Raw genomic sequence first — 18,445 nt, forward strand, 5'->3', positions numbered from 1 at the left:
AAAGATTGTATAGATAACATATTAAACACAGCTGTTAAAGTTGATGTGAATAAAACGGAAAGACACAGCAACAGAAGGAACTAGAATACTTAAGGCAATTAAAGTCTTCTATCTCTATTAAAATGTTCTATATCACAATGGTGGGGATGATGCCGCAGTATAATTGGGTAGACGTGCTCTTTAAATTGGGGGATTTTATTGTCAGGTACTCCTGAGCCACCATCACCAACAAGTATGTCAGGACACTTTAAGGGAGGTGACAGTGGACTGCGAAGTTCTAATTATACGCCCAAGCGCCTGCAACACTCCCACCTCAGCAGCTGAAGCCTTGAAGAGATAAAACATCAGCCGCTGCTGTGAATCCAAAAGTAGCTCAGGTTGGGTATCTGGGGCTGCCGCTCAGCCGGAAGCTAGCACCTTTCTCCAGGACTTTCTCTCTCTCTAAAGAACAGAGCGCTCAGCCCTGCCCTGCCGACTCTGGTGTGAGATGAGAATTCTCTCTGGCCAGTCTGGAGTGGGTTCTCAGGCACTGATGCTGGCAGTCTGTGGACCACACCTGCAACGGTGAGCTGTGAAGCAGAGCTTAGCCTAGAGGCGTGTATGTCTCAGTGGTCCCTGATTCTCACACTATCCATCTATACAGCTAACGTGCTGTCTGTGTAATTAATAATAATTAATAAAGCACCCTATTGCTTACTAGCAAAAGCAAACTCTGGAGTACTTATCCTGAGCACCGTTCATGTTTCACTCTTTGTCAGCATCCCCGTTCCCATTCACACATCACTGAAGCCTAGAGAGGCTGCGGAGTACGCCCAACATGGCAGAGCTAACGGAGAACTAGGATCGGGACCAAGGAAAGCCACGGTTTTAATAGGCTGCCTCCGGGTCAGACAAGGGTCAATTATACATACAGCACCTTTCGTTTGTTTCCTTGTAGACAAGTCTAAATTCTTTCAGGAAAAGAATTTATCTTAAACTAGCCCCAAGGTTGGTTGGCTATTTTTGTCTCGAAAGCAAAATACTTCTCACTGATGTCTGGATCTAATATATTACCCCAAAAGAAAGGGGCGTTTAAAAGAGATGTGCATACAAACATAGAACCTCTGCAGGAGGCCTGAGAGTTGAGGAGGAAGTTATACCAGTTACAAAGCTGCTCCTTACATCCACTTCCTGTCTCCACTCCCCCAGCCCCGCCCCCAGTAGGTTTGAGGGCTGTGGTTTTGTGAGGGACTTATAATGTGTAAATGTTGACACTGCCCTCCATCCCGCCTCCACCCTACAAGGAGGACTGGCTTCTCTCTCTTTAAATCTAGATGTTTACCCATTTAAATCATGTCCCGCCACCCGCTTCCGGCCTCAAATGTAACTCCTAGTAAAAGAGTCTTTGTAACAAGTGAAATGCTTGAGAGTTGGGTTTCGATTCTAATGCCCAGAGCCTGCTGGATGTGGAGCTCCATCCTAAGTCCTCCCTCACTCCGTTTCCATGGGAACTCTGCTTGCCTAGAGATGCGAAACAGACATGAAGTACCCAATAGATATGGCCCCTAATGCCCTCTCCAATCCTCCAAAGCTTAGTATCACTTTAGAAAGGTTATTTAGCCTCTGGGAATCTCAATTTATCATCTATAAAATGGAGATGACAAACAGGGTTCTTGGAATTCCATAAAATCATGCATAGTTTATGGCTTGTCTTCTCCTTTCTTTCTTTCTTTCTTTCTTTCTTTCTTTCTTTCTTTCTTTCTTTCTTTCTTTCTTTCTTTCTTTCTTTCTTTCTTTCTTTTTTTCTGAGACAGGGTTTCTCTGTATAGCCCTGGCTGTCCTGGAACTCACTCTGTAGACCAGGCTGGCCTCGAACTCAGAAATCTACCTGCCTCTGCTGGGTGCTGGGACCCAAGGCGCACACCACCACGCCCAACTTGTCTTTTCTTTATATCATTTTTGGTTTGGGTTTTGGGTTTGAAAAGCAGACATCAGGGATAGTGACCATGAAGGTGTTCTCTTAGCCACCGCGCACCAACCCCTTGACACGGATGTCAATCTTTAACGCTGTGCGTCTAACAGAGCAAAGCAAAACTAACTGGACTACTGGGTCAGACTTCCTTTCTATTAAGTCAGCCAGTGCTCTGGAAGCTGAAATTTAAGTTAGCTTTGCAAACTCCTATCTCTGAACCGTACTTAACCTGGGCTGCCGTGTGGATGCATGCCGTTATCTACTCTGAGTCAGATTGAACAGAAAAGCGTTCTATGCACTGTGGAGTGGAGCTGAATGATGGGGTGAAGATCAAAGATCACATAGCTGTCTCTTGTAAGCTAAGGACAAAACAGAGGCCATGGTACTGCCCTCTGCATATAACCTGTACCACCGGTAACTACGTATAAACAAGGTGAATCCTTGTGCACACGCATGTTGCACACAGGCATACACAAACACACATGCTCCCATTCTCTGAGACCCAAGGGACTAAATTCTGGGAACCCTTTATTAGAGGCTTAACCCAAGCTAAGCAAATAAGAACTGAACTTTTGAAAACAAGGTTCGCCAGCCGTCTCTGTTTACCAAACAGGCCCTCATTGTGAGCATTTCTCTGTTTCTGAAAAGCTTCTAAATCAAATGAATTTCAATAGAGGGCAACGGCTCTAGCCCTGTCCTTTCCACATGAATTCATGAGGCTGGCAAGCTACAACGTGTCACTTCTCCCTTCAAGTGTCATTATTCCCAAACAAGGGCCTCTGAGGCCAGCAAGTTTTGCTGCCAGAGAAACCACATTTTTCTCTTCAGATCATTTCTAAGGAACTGCGACCATAACTCCAAGAATTCTGAAAAACAAGTAACTGATTGACAAGAAGGGAGGTGGGCATGTGCCTACCCGTGGATCTCCTAGGACCATCTGGGAGAGCGAGGTCTCCATGTTTGTCTTTCCTTACAAGTGCCCGCAGCAGATGAGCTAGCAGTCACAAGAATCCCTGTGATGTGTAGCACACAACACCATCCTCTGTTTAGAGCAAAATTATCACCTCGGCGCACAGGGGCGGTGGGGGTGTCATTCCATCACGCCGACCCCTTGAGAATATACAGGAAGAGATAATGACAGTTCAAGAACAGAAGGCTCAATTGGTAGTGTCCTTGCTGTGCGAGTCTCATCCCTGGCACCTGCATAAAGCAAAGCCATGTGAGGGGTGGCCTGTGAGCCATCGCAGCACCGGGAATGTAGAGGCAAGCAGGTGCTGGACCCTCTGACTCACCCCTCAGCCTGTCTAGTGAGTTCCAGGCCGCCAAGAGATCCTGTCTCAAAAACCTCTGCAGATGACACCTGAAAAGTGACACTCAAGGTTGACCTTTGGCTTCCTAACACACACACACACACACACACACACACACACACACACACACACACACACGTGTCTGTGCACCCACACATATATGTGCACTCGCGCACACATAAACGTGTCTTGGTAGAGAGGGATAGTTGAGAATAACATGTTCTTAAAATGATAGCACGATGTGGATCAAATTTCTAGAATGTATTAAGAGAGGAGTTAGGTGAAGTGTTGCTCAGTCTGTCGCTCAGATACTCTGACCAATATACACAGATGTGCACAGGTTGTGCCCACAATCCTTCCAGCCAACATTCACTGTTTCCCTACAACAGTGTCACATACCAATGTCACATGCATATGAACTACCGTGACTCTTCTAAGTGATAGAATAATATTCGTGGACCTGCCATGGCATTTCAGCCCATTTTCTGATTGTAGACTTGGCACTGTCTGGCTGGACTATTGCTTGGTGTTTAGCTCGATTAACAGATGATTAAAAGTTCAGTTACTTCTTTGAAAGGGCTCTTTAGTAGTTCTTAAACTGAATTTGAGAGGAAGCCAGGCAAACCAGGGAAAGCTACAGTGGTAGCTTTGAATGAGAAACGTCTCCTATAGCTTTGGGCATTTGAATACTGTCCCCAGCCCGGGGTGCCATTTGGGGAGGTTTAGGCGGGACAGAGGACTATGTCTCCGAGGGTGAGCTTTGAGAGGAAGAGCCTCTCTTCTGCTTCCTTCTTCCTACTTCATGCTGTGGTGAAGGATGTGAGCTCTCCTCACGCCTGCCGCATGCAGCCCGCACTTCCGCAGCACCTGGACCTCTCAGCACTCCAACCTCACGACCAAATAAAACCTTTCTCGCCTCAGTCCTGACGGCTTTTCTTTATCACAGCAACAGAGAAGCAACTCATACCGCCGTATGCCACTCAGAGGTTTATTGTTCTGTCACACACTTCAGGCACGGAGTTCAACCGCTGCTGCTCCAGACGTGTAAGTCCTCAGCTCTGCAATCTGCACAATCTGACCCCGCAAAGCTCGTTCCCTTGTTTTCGGATCACACAAGTCTGGATGGAATCCCGGTCCCCTAGATTCTAGCTCACAATTACTAAGCCTCAGTTAAGTTTGCGGGGATAGTTCCTTGGGGGGTTAAATGGATCTAATACTTAGCCTACAGTGTTGGTGGTGGGGACTTCAATGCGATAATGTGGTTTGTATATTTATCTATGTTACTGTGCAATAAATGGTAATAAGTATTTAGTGACTATTAACCTAGTACTCTATCTACACAGTGCTGTCTACAAAGTTCTTTCTCTGCCAGGTGCTACTGACAGTGATTGCACGGTTCCTCACCCACACAGATAGATACACCCACGTGCACACACACCTCACACTCAATCGCCTCTCATAGCAGCCCTGGAGTCCTAGGGGCCGGTATCAATTACTGCACCTCTGCCTACATAGCACTTCGAACAATGTGCTTTTAGACACTTTCCCTGACATTTTGAACAATGAGCTATTAGACACCTTCCCCATTTTGTTTCTACAGTCACTACCCAAGTAAGGCAGGAACTTTTCATCTGACATAGATAAACATCTGACACTATAATCAACTAAGTTAAACCTGAACTATTACGTTTGCAGGCTGCAACACTGTTTTGAAATTAATGGCTGCAAAGGATGGCTTACTGTCCAGGATGAGCTGCTATCTTGGAGGTTATCAGGGGTCTGCGCTCTTTTTTTAAGGTTTTCGGTCTAAAGGCTGGGCTTGGGAGACATGTTGCAGAAGACAGAAATGCTGTACAAAGCTGACAACCTAAGTTCAGTCCCGGGAGCCTGAGCAAAAAGCCAGATGAAAAAGCACACATCCAGAATCCTGGCATTCTACAGTGAGAGCCTGGGTTTCTCTGCACAGCCCTGGCTGTCCTGGAACTCTCTGTGTAGACCAAGCTGGTTTGTAACTCCTGCCTCTGCCTCTTGAGTGCCGGGGTTAAAGGCATGTGTCACCACAACCAGCTCAGTCATTTTTTATTTTTTAAATTCAAAATAACTTTAAAGGTGATGCTGTTAAAATGATAGTAAAATGTGTTAAAACGTCATGGAAAAGGATAAAGTTTATTGTCTAACTGGACTGCACAAGTATTTCATTTATTTAATACTACGAAAATTATAAATTCTAAAGAGACTCGATTCCTATAAAATTTCAACAAAAATATTTAGAAAATGTAAAAAATTAAAATGGACATCATTGTTCCATATCAGTACTGATTTGCATTGTATATAGGAGCTGTTTGTTGAGATATGGTCTTGCTATATATAACCCAAGCTGGCCTCCAATTAGTAATCCACCTGCCTCGGCATCTCTGAGTGATGGGATTACGGGCGCGTGCCACCGACACTGATGCTCTGCTCAATACTAACGTTTGTATTGCATTTATTGACTCATTTCCTGTTGGGGTAGGTGTACACCCCACAGTGCACACGCACAAGGAGGTCAGAGGACAACGGGCAGGAGGTGGTCCTTCTCCCCGTGGTGAGTCCTGGGGGTCAAGCTCAGGCCAGCAGGCTTGGGGACAAGTGCATCTTTAACCTGCGGGCTGCCTTTCTCTCCATTTTGCTAAGATGAAGATTGGGGAATGCTTATAAAAAAAAATGGACCCCAAATTCAGTAAAATACAAAAGGTAATGGGGATCTTCTGAGAGGGCAGAACTCCTTGAGTTTTATTGAATTAGATACGGCAACATGGTAAAGGCAGCCATTATGCTAGTCCAAAAACTGAACCTGAAACTTATCCAAGAAAAAGAAAGCACATCCAGAAGTTTCCAGCCCCTTGAAGAGCTCCACACCCAGCCCCAGGGCGACAGGAAGGAGCCTTCCTAGCTGAGGCTCTATGGAAGCCGGGCAGCCTGGGAGGCCCTTCCCTGCTGGCCAGTGAGCTGGATCAGGGCCCTGGAGCAGCTGATACCCGAGGCTGCCAACGGCTCGCTGGCTCGGAGCAGCTGCAGGGGCAGCTGGCCTTTTAAATAAGTCAGTGCTTCCTTGTTCTGAAGCTACGAAGTTTCATGTTCTGTGAGGAACTTCTGAGTCTTTATACTCCGGAGCTCATGAGCCTCCGCCTCGGGGTTAGATGTGCCTCGTTAGCTCTTCCAGTGTATGTATCATATCGAATATAATGATTTCTCATGGCTTCATCCCGGGAACCCGATAGCTTCAACACTAAGCACCATTTACCCAGTCCTTAACTTTTTTCAGAGATTAAAAAGCAACCAACTACATCAAGTATCCCTAAACCAGCATAATTAAATCTTTGATCTTTCTAGGAATGGTGGATTGGATACAAGGATTTACTCCTGCTTCCTCATGAGAAGTCACAGACAGGACTTTGTTCTACTGTATTAATTTACTTACTAATAAATTGTGCTAGCACACGCACACACAACCAGGTTCATTCTGGAGGGAGAAGAGACATAGATAACTGGAACCTGAAGAGAAAGACAAGATCAATCTAGTTCACACCAGAATCCCCCAGAGGTGCTGCCAATATTCCAAGAAGCCAGAGGAAATGGGAGGATGGGCTAAAAAATATGCTGAGTGTGTTTAATTTCCTTGAAGAAGCTATTAGACCCCCCCCCCCACACACACACCCATATATACTATAAATACAAGCAGTTGTTCCTCTCCTGTTTTGGCAAAAGTCTGAAGACATTGGTCAACACACAGTATAGGTCTAGCCAGGCATGGTAGCTTATATCTGTAACCTTAGAAAACTGAGGCAGGATGATTGCAAGTTGAAGGTCAGCCTGGAACATATATATGGTGAGAGCCTTTCTTTAAAAGGGACACAGTCTCAAGGTAGGAAATAAAGGCATGGCTTGTAATGAAAACAGAACATTCAGGAACACAAGCCCCCAGGATACTCTCCCCTATCCCTTTGCCCTCAGTTGGTCTTACAAAGAAGGCAGCCATGCTCTGCAGGAAGGAGAACCTTTACAGCCAAAGAGGCACATCCTACAGAACTCACACACTGGAGGTTCCTGGAGTGAAGGACTTCTGCAAGTATATCTCAGGGGAGACACTATCTACAGGCCCGATGCAGACTGTTGGGCCCCACCTGGCCTCCTTTTCCCCATCTAGACCAGAGCCGAACTAGAAGCACTAGCTCGCACTGGTTAAGTGTGAAATGAAAGGGCACACCCAGAACAGAGGTCAACTGGGAGCACAGGGGCCAGACAGAAAACAGGCAGCAGGGAAATCCATAAGACAGATGGCCCAGTTCGTCCATCAAATGAATCCCATGGGGAAACTGGAGAGAAGCAGGGAACCTATACAGATTAAGAGACTTAAGGTGTAGCGGCCATTTGCATCCGGTGGACCATATGGGAATAACCCAACTGCTTCTATGGTGGTGCATGCCTGCAATCCCAGCACCTGAGGGGCAGAGGCAGGGCGAGGGCTTCCTAGTAAGACACCGCCTCAAAAATAGAAAAACACAATTCAGAGCCATTCGAATGTTAGTTGGGTATTTGACAGTAAGGAACCTTAACTGTAGGTTTTAGCTATGACATTAGAGTGCTTGTATTTTAGAGCCATACAGAAATGTCTGTGAATAAAGCGATGTGATGGTTTGGTTTTCAAGACAATCCGAGAGTGATCAAGCAAGTCTACTTGTGGAAGGAAGGGAACATGAAATGCTTATTCCCCTCAACGTCTGAAATTTTCCATAATTGAGCAAAACTAGTGTTAGACGCCTCAGGAAACACCCTGAGACCATGACACAGAGCCAAGTGATACTGCATGCTTAGAGAGCTCTCGGATGTCAGATAACCAGCACAGAGCTGAGAGAGGACAGCCAGCCAGGAAGGACAGTGAGAGACCATACACACCCACTCACATACACACTCACACACACACACCACCCACCCACACACTCACATACACCACTCACACTCACACACACACCAACACACTCAGACACACTCACATACACAAACTCACTCACATATACATTCACACACACACCACTCACACACTCACATACACACACACACACTCATACACACCACCCACACACTCAGACACACTCACATACACATACTCACTCACATACACACACACCACTCATACACTCACACTCATTCACATTTACTCTCAAACACTACTCATACACAATCACACTCATTCACATACACACACACTCACTCACACACCACTCATACATTCACATACACATTCACACACACTCTCACATTTACTCACACACCACTCACACACAAACACACTCACATACACATACTCACACACATACACTCACACTCACACACACTCAGACACTAACTCTCATACACAATCACAAAGATACACTCACACAGACAACACACTCACACAATATTCACATACACACACACTAAGGCACACACAAACACACATACACCAGGAGATACATCAATACATAATAATGTAAGAAAATGTTCCCAAATGGAAGGCCATGGATTTCAAAATGATAAAGATGACCAGGTGTGGTGGCGAATGTCTTTAATCCCAGCACTTGAGAGACAGAAGCAATCAGATCTCTGTGAGTTCAAGGCCAGCCTGGTCTCTATACTGAGTCAAGACAGCCCAGGTTATGTAGTCCCTGTCCCAAAATAAAACCGATTAAAAAAAATGAAAAGGATATCTCAAGGGCCTGGCAGGACTGAACTCACTTCAAGGCACCACTGTGAACCTGCAGGACGGTGGGAACGAAGACACGGTATGCTCCCAGTAAAAATCAAACCCGAACCAACCCATGCAGAAAGACCCAGGGTGAGAAGAACACAGGTCCTTACCACAGCAAGCCCTTCAAGACTCTGAAGGCAAACTGTTGCTGATACAGAGAGTGCCATGGCTACACAAACTGCCAATCAAACCCACCAGAAGGGCATCGTCAGACAGGAGCGTCTTGGGACCAACAGCACGGAAAGACCAGGAGATAGAATACACAACACCAGAGACTGAGCAGGAAAGAAGAGAATTCACAGAAATAATGAAGACCCTCCCAAGCCAGGAGTCTCTCCATGGATGGGCTCCTCTAACTCTCAAACAGGGAACTGGCAACAGAAACCTCCCCTACGGCTGTGGGGGTGCAAAGGCCCCATACACAGAGCAAGAGGTACAGAAGCTGTGTAGTCAGGGCATTGATGCATAACACTGTGTCCACACATAACCTGACACATTAAGGTCGACTTAAAAACAAAACAAAACAAAACAAAATCAAACCACAGAGGCAGTGAGATGGCTCACTGAATAAAGGCGTTTGCTTCACAAAACTTGATGACCCGAGTCAGGTCCTCAGACCATGGGAAGGCGAGAAACAGCTTCACAAGTGACCTGTGACCTCCACATTCACACACACAATAATAATTATTCTTTTAATGAAATATATTTACATTATTTATATATTTAATGTACAATACAAGTTATATTTATATTGTTGTATTTTAATTTAAAAAGTGAAAAAGAAAGCCAGGTGGTGAGTGGCACACCCCTTTAATCCCAGCACTCGGGAGGCAGAGGCAGGTGATCTCTGTGAGTTCAAGGCCAGCCTGGTACAGAAGGAGCTCCAGGACAACCAGGACTACATTTAAAAAAAAAAAAAAAATCCTATATCTCAAAAAAAAAAAAAAAAATCAAAAGACAGGCAAGGGGAGAAAGAAAGGGAAATTGATGAAATACATATTTCTGAATAAAGAGACGGCTAGTATTGTAATAGTACTGTAAAAAGTCACAGGGTTTTAGGGATTAGCAGGGCTCAGAGACATTCCTGAAGAAGTTGTCCAAAAAAGAAAACCGAATCTCAAAGCAGTCACGTCAGCTGCCTAAGACAGCACCGACGCTTCAAAGAGGAGCTGGGAGCTAACACAGATGTCTCGTTTGACATACAAAGAAAATCAAAAGTGTAATCACGTCAGCATGATCTTCAGAGGTTCAGAGTTTCGTGCAGATGAAAAACAAAAACAATGACACTCCAGAAAAATATATTGTCCAATATACCATTTTACACTTAAACCTGGCACCTGGATCATACTCTGTATTACATATTTACATGAATAGTGTGTGTGTGTGTGTGTGTGTGTGTGTGTGTGTGTGTGTATTGATTGGCCAGTTTTGTCACTACCTCAAATAAAACAAAGCTCCCACTGAGAGGACCAGAGGAGCATGGAGCTGGCCAGAGGTGGGCGGGACCTCCCAGTCAGAACTTGTGAAGATTTTCCATAAAGTCCATTTTAACCTAGTACCAACTGAAAATATTTGTCATGCCCCGCCTAACTGTCTGAGATGAACTTATGCAAACAGAAAGCCGGCGGTTTCTAATGACTCTGAGGAAAGGTGCAGCTAACTGCTCGTCTCCAAAACAAACAGTTCCTTGGTACATCTTGGATGGTTACAACCCAGTGGCAATGACTTTTGCACACAGTACGTGCTCCTAACCACCTCATATACCAGAGAGATAAGAAGCTGGGTTAAATGTTTCATATTTTTGACCCCGTGGTTGAGACTTGGAGTCTGGAAATGACAATTACAAAAAAGCTAAAGCTAATTACAAACACACGCACGTTTCAGCATCTTGATGAATAAGCAAGAATTTCTTTCTTGTGGGCACTAAGTCTGTTACTGAGAGCCACCCAAACAACCTGAAAGTATGTATTGGTTACTTAACCAAATTAATAAATTAGCAAATAAATAAAAATTGTTTAGAAACATCTTTTCCCCTCTGTGTGATAAAGGAAGTGCATGAAAGGAGGATATGACCAGTCCTGGGTGTGGCTGGAGACGAGGTTTTTATTGTAGATATAAGTGAGGGTTCAGACTGAGAGAGGGGCGGAAGAGAGAGAAAGAGATGAGTGAGAGATGAGGGGGAGGGAGAGAGAGAAGGATGGGAAGATGAGGGGAAGAGGGAGGAAGAGAGATGAGAGGGGGAAAGAAGGAGGGAGGGAGAGAGGGAGAAAGCGGGGGAGAGAGAAAGAGAGGGAGAGATGAGAGTGAGAAATGGGGGACGGAGGGAGAGATGAGAGAGGGAGGGAGAAGGAGAGGGAGAGGAAGAGGGAGAACTTAGATATAGCACCAAGAGAGGTGAAAGTGTGATATGGCAGGTAGGTTGGTGTAGGAGTGAGAAGCTGGGGGAAGGGAAGTCCTGGGCTGGAGGTTTAGGTAAGGGCACAGAGAGGAGCGCTGGGAGGAGCCACAGGTAAGCCAGGCAAATAACCTAACAGACACCGGTTAGACATTTGTCCCCCAGATTTCTGTGGGAACTGAAAGCAAGCATACCAAAACCAAGATGTAAAACAGAACCCATGGTCCTGTCAATACTCACAGAAAGAGGAGGATCCCAGTGTTGGCCAAGGCGAAGGCAAGGCCCAAGATCCCACTGCCCATGATGGCGTTGCTCAGGTTAAAGACAGACATTCCCAGAGAGGTTGTTCCTGGAATCTGGACAGTAGAGACAGTCATCGTCACTAAGTACATGCTCTCAAGACATTCCTTCAAGCCACAGCCTTTCCAACGCTACCAGAACCCACCGAGAAACAAACCTGGAGTACTTTCTGCAGTTTAGTTTTTTTTTTTTTAATGGGTTGTATGAGAAAATGTTGCCAGTGACACAGTAACATTTTCAGGGCTGAATGAAAGAAAGCCCTGCCCCGTGTATCTGAGTTGTACACTAGTTAACACATATGCTGTTTCTCTGTCTCTCTCTCTCTCTGTGTGTCTGTCTGTCTCTCTGTCTCTGTCTCTGTCTCTCCTCTCTCCACACACACACACACACACACACACACACACACACACACACACACACGTTTCAATTTATTTTACATCCCAACAGCAGTTTCCCCTCCTCCTTTTCCTCCCACCTCCCTCCCCCACCACCCCACCCCTCCTCCATTTCTCTTCAGAAAAGGGCCTGCCTCCAGGGCTATCAACCAGCCATGGCATATGAAGCTGCGTTAAAACTAGGCACTTCAGTGTGGACAGACAAGGGAGAGACACCTTTCTCTTCCCCTGTGTCCCTTGCTACCTATGGCAGCTGGCCCTGACCCTCACTGGATACAACACTGCGGGAAGCGGTCTCTGCACCTCACCTGGGCAGCGGCGAAGAGTTGGCCCTGGCTACAGGGGTTGCTGGTGAGCCAGTCCTGAGTGTGTGAGAACACAGGAGCTGGCTCTGCCCCTTGCCAGCATTAGGTGGGCCAGTCAGGACGGGGCAGGAGAGTTTACCCCCAGTGGTGTGGGTGCAGGAGAGCTGGCTGGCTGAGCAGCTCCGATACCTCTCAGGCTCAGATGCAGGGCTCACCCCAGCATCTACCCCATCAATGAACTGCTGGAGTGTGTGAAGGGGCTGGTCTTACAGGTCCAAAACTACAGGATCTCCACGACACAGAGCAACAACAGGCTATCCAAGAGGTGTCCCAGGGAGGATCCAGTACTGATAGAGAAGCCAGAGGCTTTGAACCAGACCAACAAGTTGCTGCTATGAACATCTGCAAGCAAAGAATTGTGAACAAAAGGGAATACTGTGGATACAGTATGACACACTGCAGCTTCTACCAGGTGTTTTTTTTTTTTCCTCTTTTGGGGGGGAAGGTCCAAGGGCAGGTGTAAGGGGGTTGGGGAGATGAATGGAACTGGGGTGCATGGTGTGAAGTTCACAAAGAACCAATTAAAAAGTTAGAAGAAAAAAGACGAGGCACCCTCTCTTCTAGAAAGACCAAACAAGGCAGGCCAGTAGGAGGAAAGGGTCCCAAAGGCAGGCCAGTGAGTTAGAGGCAGCCCCTGCTCCTACTGTTAGGAGTCCCACAAGGAGACCAAGCTACTCAACCGTCACACGTGTGAAGAGCCTGGGCCAGCCCCATGCAGGCTCCCTGGTTGGCGGTTCAGTCTCTGTGAGCCCGTTCAAGCCCAGGTGAGTTGATTCTGTGGGTGGGGGGAGTTTCTTGTGGTGCTCTTGCCCCCTGGTTCCTACAGTCCTTCCTCCCTCTCCCCCCTAGGCTCTGCCTAACTGGCTGTGGGTCTCTCAATCTGTTTTCATCAGTTGCTAGATGAGGCCTCTCTGATGACAACTGAACTAGATGCCCATCTATGAGTATGGTAGAATATCCTTAGGTATCACGTCACTGACTTTTTACATTTATCTATTTTTAATCTACTTATTTTTTTTTTTGCCATCCATGGTTGGGTCTATCCTGGGTCTCTGAACTCTCAAATATCTGACTACAAGACATGCCAGAGTGAGCTCCTTCTCGTGGCATGGTCTCAAGCCATGCCAGTCATTGTCTGGCTACTCCCACAATTTCTTTACCCCTCCACATCAAACTGGTAGGACAAATTGAAGGGTTTGAAGGTTTTGTGGCTGGGTTGGTGTCCCAATGCCTTCACTAATGTCTTGCCTGGTTACAGGAGATGACAGGTTCATGCTCAGTATTCCCCATTGCTAGGAGTCTTAGCATCACCCTCTTAGATTCCTGGGAGTTAACATGCTACTAGGAATGCCCTCCCCCCCGAATTCTCAGTGCTCCCTCCATCCTCCCCACACCTGATCCCTCCTGCTCCCATCCTTACCCCTCTACCCCCACTAAGTCCCCTCCCCCATTCACACTGCTACATCTATTCTGTTTCCCCATTCACAGTGAGATTCACCTATCCTGGCTTTGAGCCCCCCCTTGTTATGTACCTTCTTCGTGTCTGTGGAATGTAAAATGGTTATCCTGCACTTTATGGTTAATATCCATTTATAAGTGAGTATATACCAGGTTTGTCTTTCTGGGTTACCTCAGTCAGAATAATCTTTTCTAGTTACACCCATTTGCTGGCAAACTTCATGAAGTCATTGTTTTTAATAGTTGAGCAGTAACCCATTGTGTAAATGAACATTTTCTTTACCCAGTTTTCAGGTGAGGGACATCTAGGTAGTTTCCAGTTTCTGGCTATTATGAACAAAGCTGTATGAACACAATTGAGCAACTGTCCTTATGGTAGAATGGAGCATCTTCTGGGTTTATGCCCACGAGTGTTACAGCCGGGTCTTGAGGTAGATTCGAAATTTTTTTGTTTGTTTGTTTGTTTTTTGGTTTTTTTTTTGTTTTGTTTTGGTTTTTGGTTTTTCAAGACAGGGTTTCTCTGTATAGCCCTGGCTGTCCTGGAACTCACTTTGTAGACCAGGCTGGCTTTGAACTCAGAAATCCGCCTGTCTCTGCCTCCCGAGTGCTGGGATTAAAGGCGTGCGCCACCACGCCCGGCCTCGGAACTTTCTCAGAAATTGTCGTATTGATTTCCAAAGTGGCTATACAAGTTTGTAACTCCCACCAGCAATGGATAAGTGCTCCCCTTACTCCACACCCTTGCCAGCATGAGCTGTCCCTTGAGTTTTTGATCTTAGCCATTCTAACCGACGTAAGATGGAATCTCAGAGTCGTTTTGATTTCCATTTCCCTCATGGCTAAGGATAATGAACACTACTTCAAGTGCCTCTCAGCCATTCACCATTCCCCTGTTGAGAATTCTCTCTTTCGATCTGTACTCCCATTTTTTAAACGGATTATGTGGTTTCTGTTGTCTAGGTTCTTGAGTTCTTTATAGATTTTGGGTATGAGGCCTCTGTCAGATGTGGGGTTTCCCATTCTGTGGGCTGCTGCTTTGTCCTGTTGATGGCATCCTCTGTTTTACAGAAGCTTGTCAGTTTCATGAGGTCCCACTTATTAATTGTTGATCTTAGTGACTGCTCGACTGGTGCTCTGTCCAGAGAACTGTCTTCTGCGCCAATGCATGCTAAACTATACACCACTTTCTTTTCTATCAGGTTCAGACTATCTGGCTTTACGTTAAGGTCTTTGATCCACTTGGACTTAAGTTTTTTACAGGGCGATAGATATGGATCTATTTGCCTCTTCTACATGCAGACATCCAGTTAGACCAGCACTAATTTTGAAGATTCTTTCCTTTTCCCATTGTATATTCCTGGCTTCTTTATCAACGATCTGTAGGCGTATGAGTTTATTTCTGGGTTTTCAATCCCACTGATCAACTTTTCTGATTTTATGCTAGTACCAAGTGGCTTTTATTATTACCGCTCTGTAGTACATACAGCTTGAAATCAGGAACGGTGCTACCTCCAGAAGTTCTTTGCTTATACAGGATTGTTTTAGCAAACCTGGCTCTTTGTGTTTCCAGGCGAAGATGAGTGTTGTTCTTTCAAGGTCTGTAGAGAATTATGCTGGAATTTTGATGGGAATTGCATTGAATTTGTAGATTGTTTTTGGCAAGATGGCCATTTTTACTATGTTAATCCTACTCATCTATGTGCATGGAAGATCTTTCCAATAACTGGTGTCTTCTTCAATATCTTCCTTCAGAGACTTGAAGTTCTTGTGATGCTGATCTTTCACTTGCTTGGTTAGAGTTACACCAAGATATTTTATTTTATTTGTGACTATTGTGAAGGGTGTTGTTTCCCTGATTTCTTTTGTATATAGGAGGGCTGCAGTTTTTGTTTTTGTTTTTGTTTTTTTAAACTTAATCTTGTTATCCAACCACTTCAGTGAAGGTGTTTCTCACCTGTGGGAGTTCCCTGGTAGAATTCTGAGGGTCACTTACGTATATTATCATATCATTTGCAAATAACAATGCTCTGACATCTGCCTTTCCAATCTGTATCCCTTTGGTCTCCTTCAGTTGTCTTACGGCTCCAGCTCCAGCTTCAAGTACTATACCGAATAGATATGCAGTGGACAGCCTTGTCTTGTTCCTGATTTTAGTGGAACTGTCTAATCCTCTCCCATTTAACTTGATCTGGGATACTGGCTTGCTGTATATTGTCTTTATGTTGTTTACGTTTGCCCTTTGTATCCCGGATCTCACCGAGATGTTAATCATGAAGGGGTGTTGGGTTTTGTCAAAGGCTTTCTCAGCATCTAGTGAGAGGACCATGTGGACTTTTACTTTCAGTTTGTTTATATGGTGGATTATATTGATGGATTTTCCTATGTTGGACTATCCCTGGCATCTCCAGGACGAAACCTAGTTGATCATAGTAGATTATCTTTTTGATGTGTTCTTGGATTTGGCTTGTGAGTATTGCATCAATATTCATAAGAGAAATTTGTCTGTAATTCTTTCTCTTCTGTGATTTAGGAACCAGGGTGACTGTGGTCTCATAAAATGAATTTGGCAGTGTTCTTTCTATTCCCATTTTGTGGAATAATTTGATGAGTATTGGTATTAACTCTCCTTCAAAAGTCTGGTAGAATTCTGTTCTAAAATCATCTGGCCTTGGGCTCTTTTGTTGTTGCTGTTGCTGCTGTAGTTAGTTAGTTAGTTAGAAGACTTTTAAGGACTATTCCTATTTCCTTATGGATTATAGGTCTATTTAAATTTTTTATCTGATCTTGATTTAACTTGGGTAAGTGGTATCAATTGAGAAGATTGTCAAGTTCTTTTATATTTTCCAATTTTGTGGAGTATATGTTTTTTGAAGACCTAATGACTCTTTAGATTTCCTTGGTGTCTGTTATGTTCCCCATTTCTGATTTTTTTTTAAAAATCTGGATACTGTCTCTCTGCCTTTTGCCCTTTGGCTAAGGCTTTGTCTATCTTGTTGATTTTCTCAAAGAACCAACTTTTTGTTTCATTAATTCGTTTTACTGTTTTCTTTCTATTTTAGTGATTTCAGCCCTGAGTTGGACTACTTCCTGCTGTCTATTCCTCTTGCATATGTTTGCTTCTTTTTGGTTTTGAGAATTCAGGTGAACTGTTAAGTCCATAGCATGAGATCTCATTTCTTTATGGAGGCCCTTAGTGCTTTGAACTTTCCCCTTAGTATTGTTTTCATTAGGTCCCATAGGTTTATGTATGTTGTGCCTTCATTTTCATTGAATTCAAGGACATCTTTAATCTCTTTCTTTATTTCCTCCTTGGTCCAGTGGTTGTTCCATAAAGTTGTTTAGTTTCCATAAGTCCGTAGGCTTTATGTTGTTTCTGTTGTCTTTGAAGTCTAGCTTTAATCCATGGTAGTCTAATAAAATACAGATTGTATCTGTTGAGGCTTGTTTTCTGACCAATTGTGGCCAATCTTGGAGAAGGTTCGGTGAAGTGCTGAGAAGAAGGTATAGTCTTCTGTGTTTAGGTGAAATGTTCTGTAGGTATCTGTTAGATCCATTTGAGTCATAATGTCTGTAAGTCCATTATTTCTCTTTAATTTCTGTCTGGGTGAGCTGTACATTGGTGAGAGTAGGGTACAGAAGCCTCCTATCATCAATGTATGGAGTTTAATGTGTGATTTAAGCTTTAGTAATGTTTCTTTAATGAATGTGGATGCTCTTGCATTTGGGGCAGAAATGTTCAGAACTGAGACATCATCTCGGCGGATCTTTCCTTTGAAGAGTATGAAGTATCCTTCCCCATCTCTTTTGATTAATTTTGGTTGAAAGTCTATTGTGTTAGATATTAGAAGGGCTACACCAACTTGCTTTTTGGAAAATCTTTCCCTGCCCTTTACTCTGAGATAATGTCTATCTTTGATGTTGAGGTGTGTTTCTTCTGAGCAGCAGAATGATGGATCTCGTTTTCACATTCATTTGGTCAGCCTGTGTGTTTTTATTGCATAATAGAGTTAACTGGTGTTGAGAGACATTATTGACAAATGATTAGTAATTCCTGTTATTTTGATATTGGTGGTGTTGGTGTTGGTGGTGGTAGTAGCATGTGCGTGTGCGTGTGTGTTTTGAGTCTGCTTCCCTTCTTTTGGATTTGCTGGCATATAATTATTTATTTCCTGTGTTTTCGTGGGTGTAGTTAACCCCTTTAGGTTGGAATTTTCCTTCTAGCATTTTCTGTGGTCTTTTATTTAGAATCTGCAAGACATCTGTCCACATTCTTCTGGCTTTTAGAGTCCCTTGAGAAGTCAGCTGTAATTTTAATAGTTCTGCTGTATATGTTTCATGGTCTTTTTCTCTTGTGTATCTTAATCTTTCATTGTTCTATACATTCTGTGTCTTGATTGAGGATTATCTTTCCCCCCCCCCCGGTCCAATCTGTTCTGTAAGCTTCTTGTATGTTTATAGATGTCTCTTTCTTTAGGTTAGGGACATTTACTTCTATCATTTTGTT

At 44.4% G+C, this 18,445-nt stretch overlaps 1 protein-coding gene across 4 annotated transcripts in view; it reads right to left on the bottom strand.

Annotated features, from left to right (window-relative positions):
* Window positions 1-18,445, bottom strand: part of Slc38a1 (solute carrier family 38 member 1) — a 72,610-nt gene that overhangs the window by 25,102 nt on the left and 29,063 nt on the right. For all 4 annotated transcript variants that reach the window (XM_021216812.2, XM_029548035.1, XM_029548037.1 and 1 more), the window contains exon 4: window positions 11,664-11,779. In XM_021216812.2, coding sequence (XP_021072471.1) covers window positions 11,664-11,779 — 116 coding nt within the window. The remainder of the gene's footprint in view (window positions 1-11,663; window positions 11,780-18,445) is intronic.

The sequence above is a fragment of the Mus pahari genome, chromosome 17 (genome assembly GCF_900095145.1).
Source record: "Mus pahari chromosome 17, PAHARI_EIJ_v1.1, whole genome shotgun sequence".
NCBI classification, from domain to species: Eukaryota; Metazoa; Chordata; class Mammalia; order Rodentia; family Muridae; genus Mus; species Mus pahari.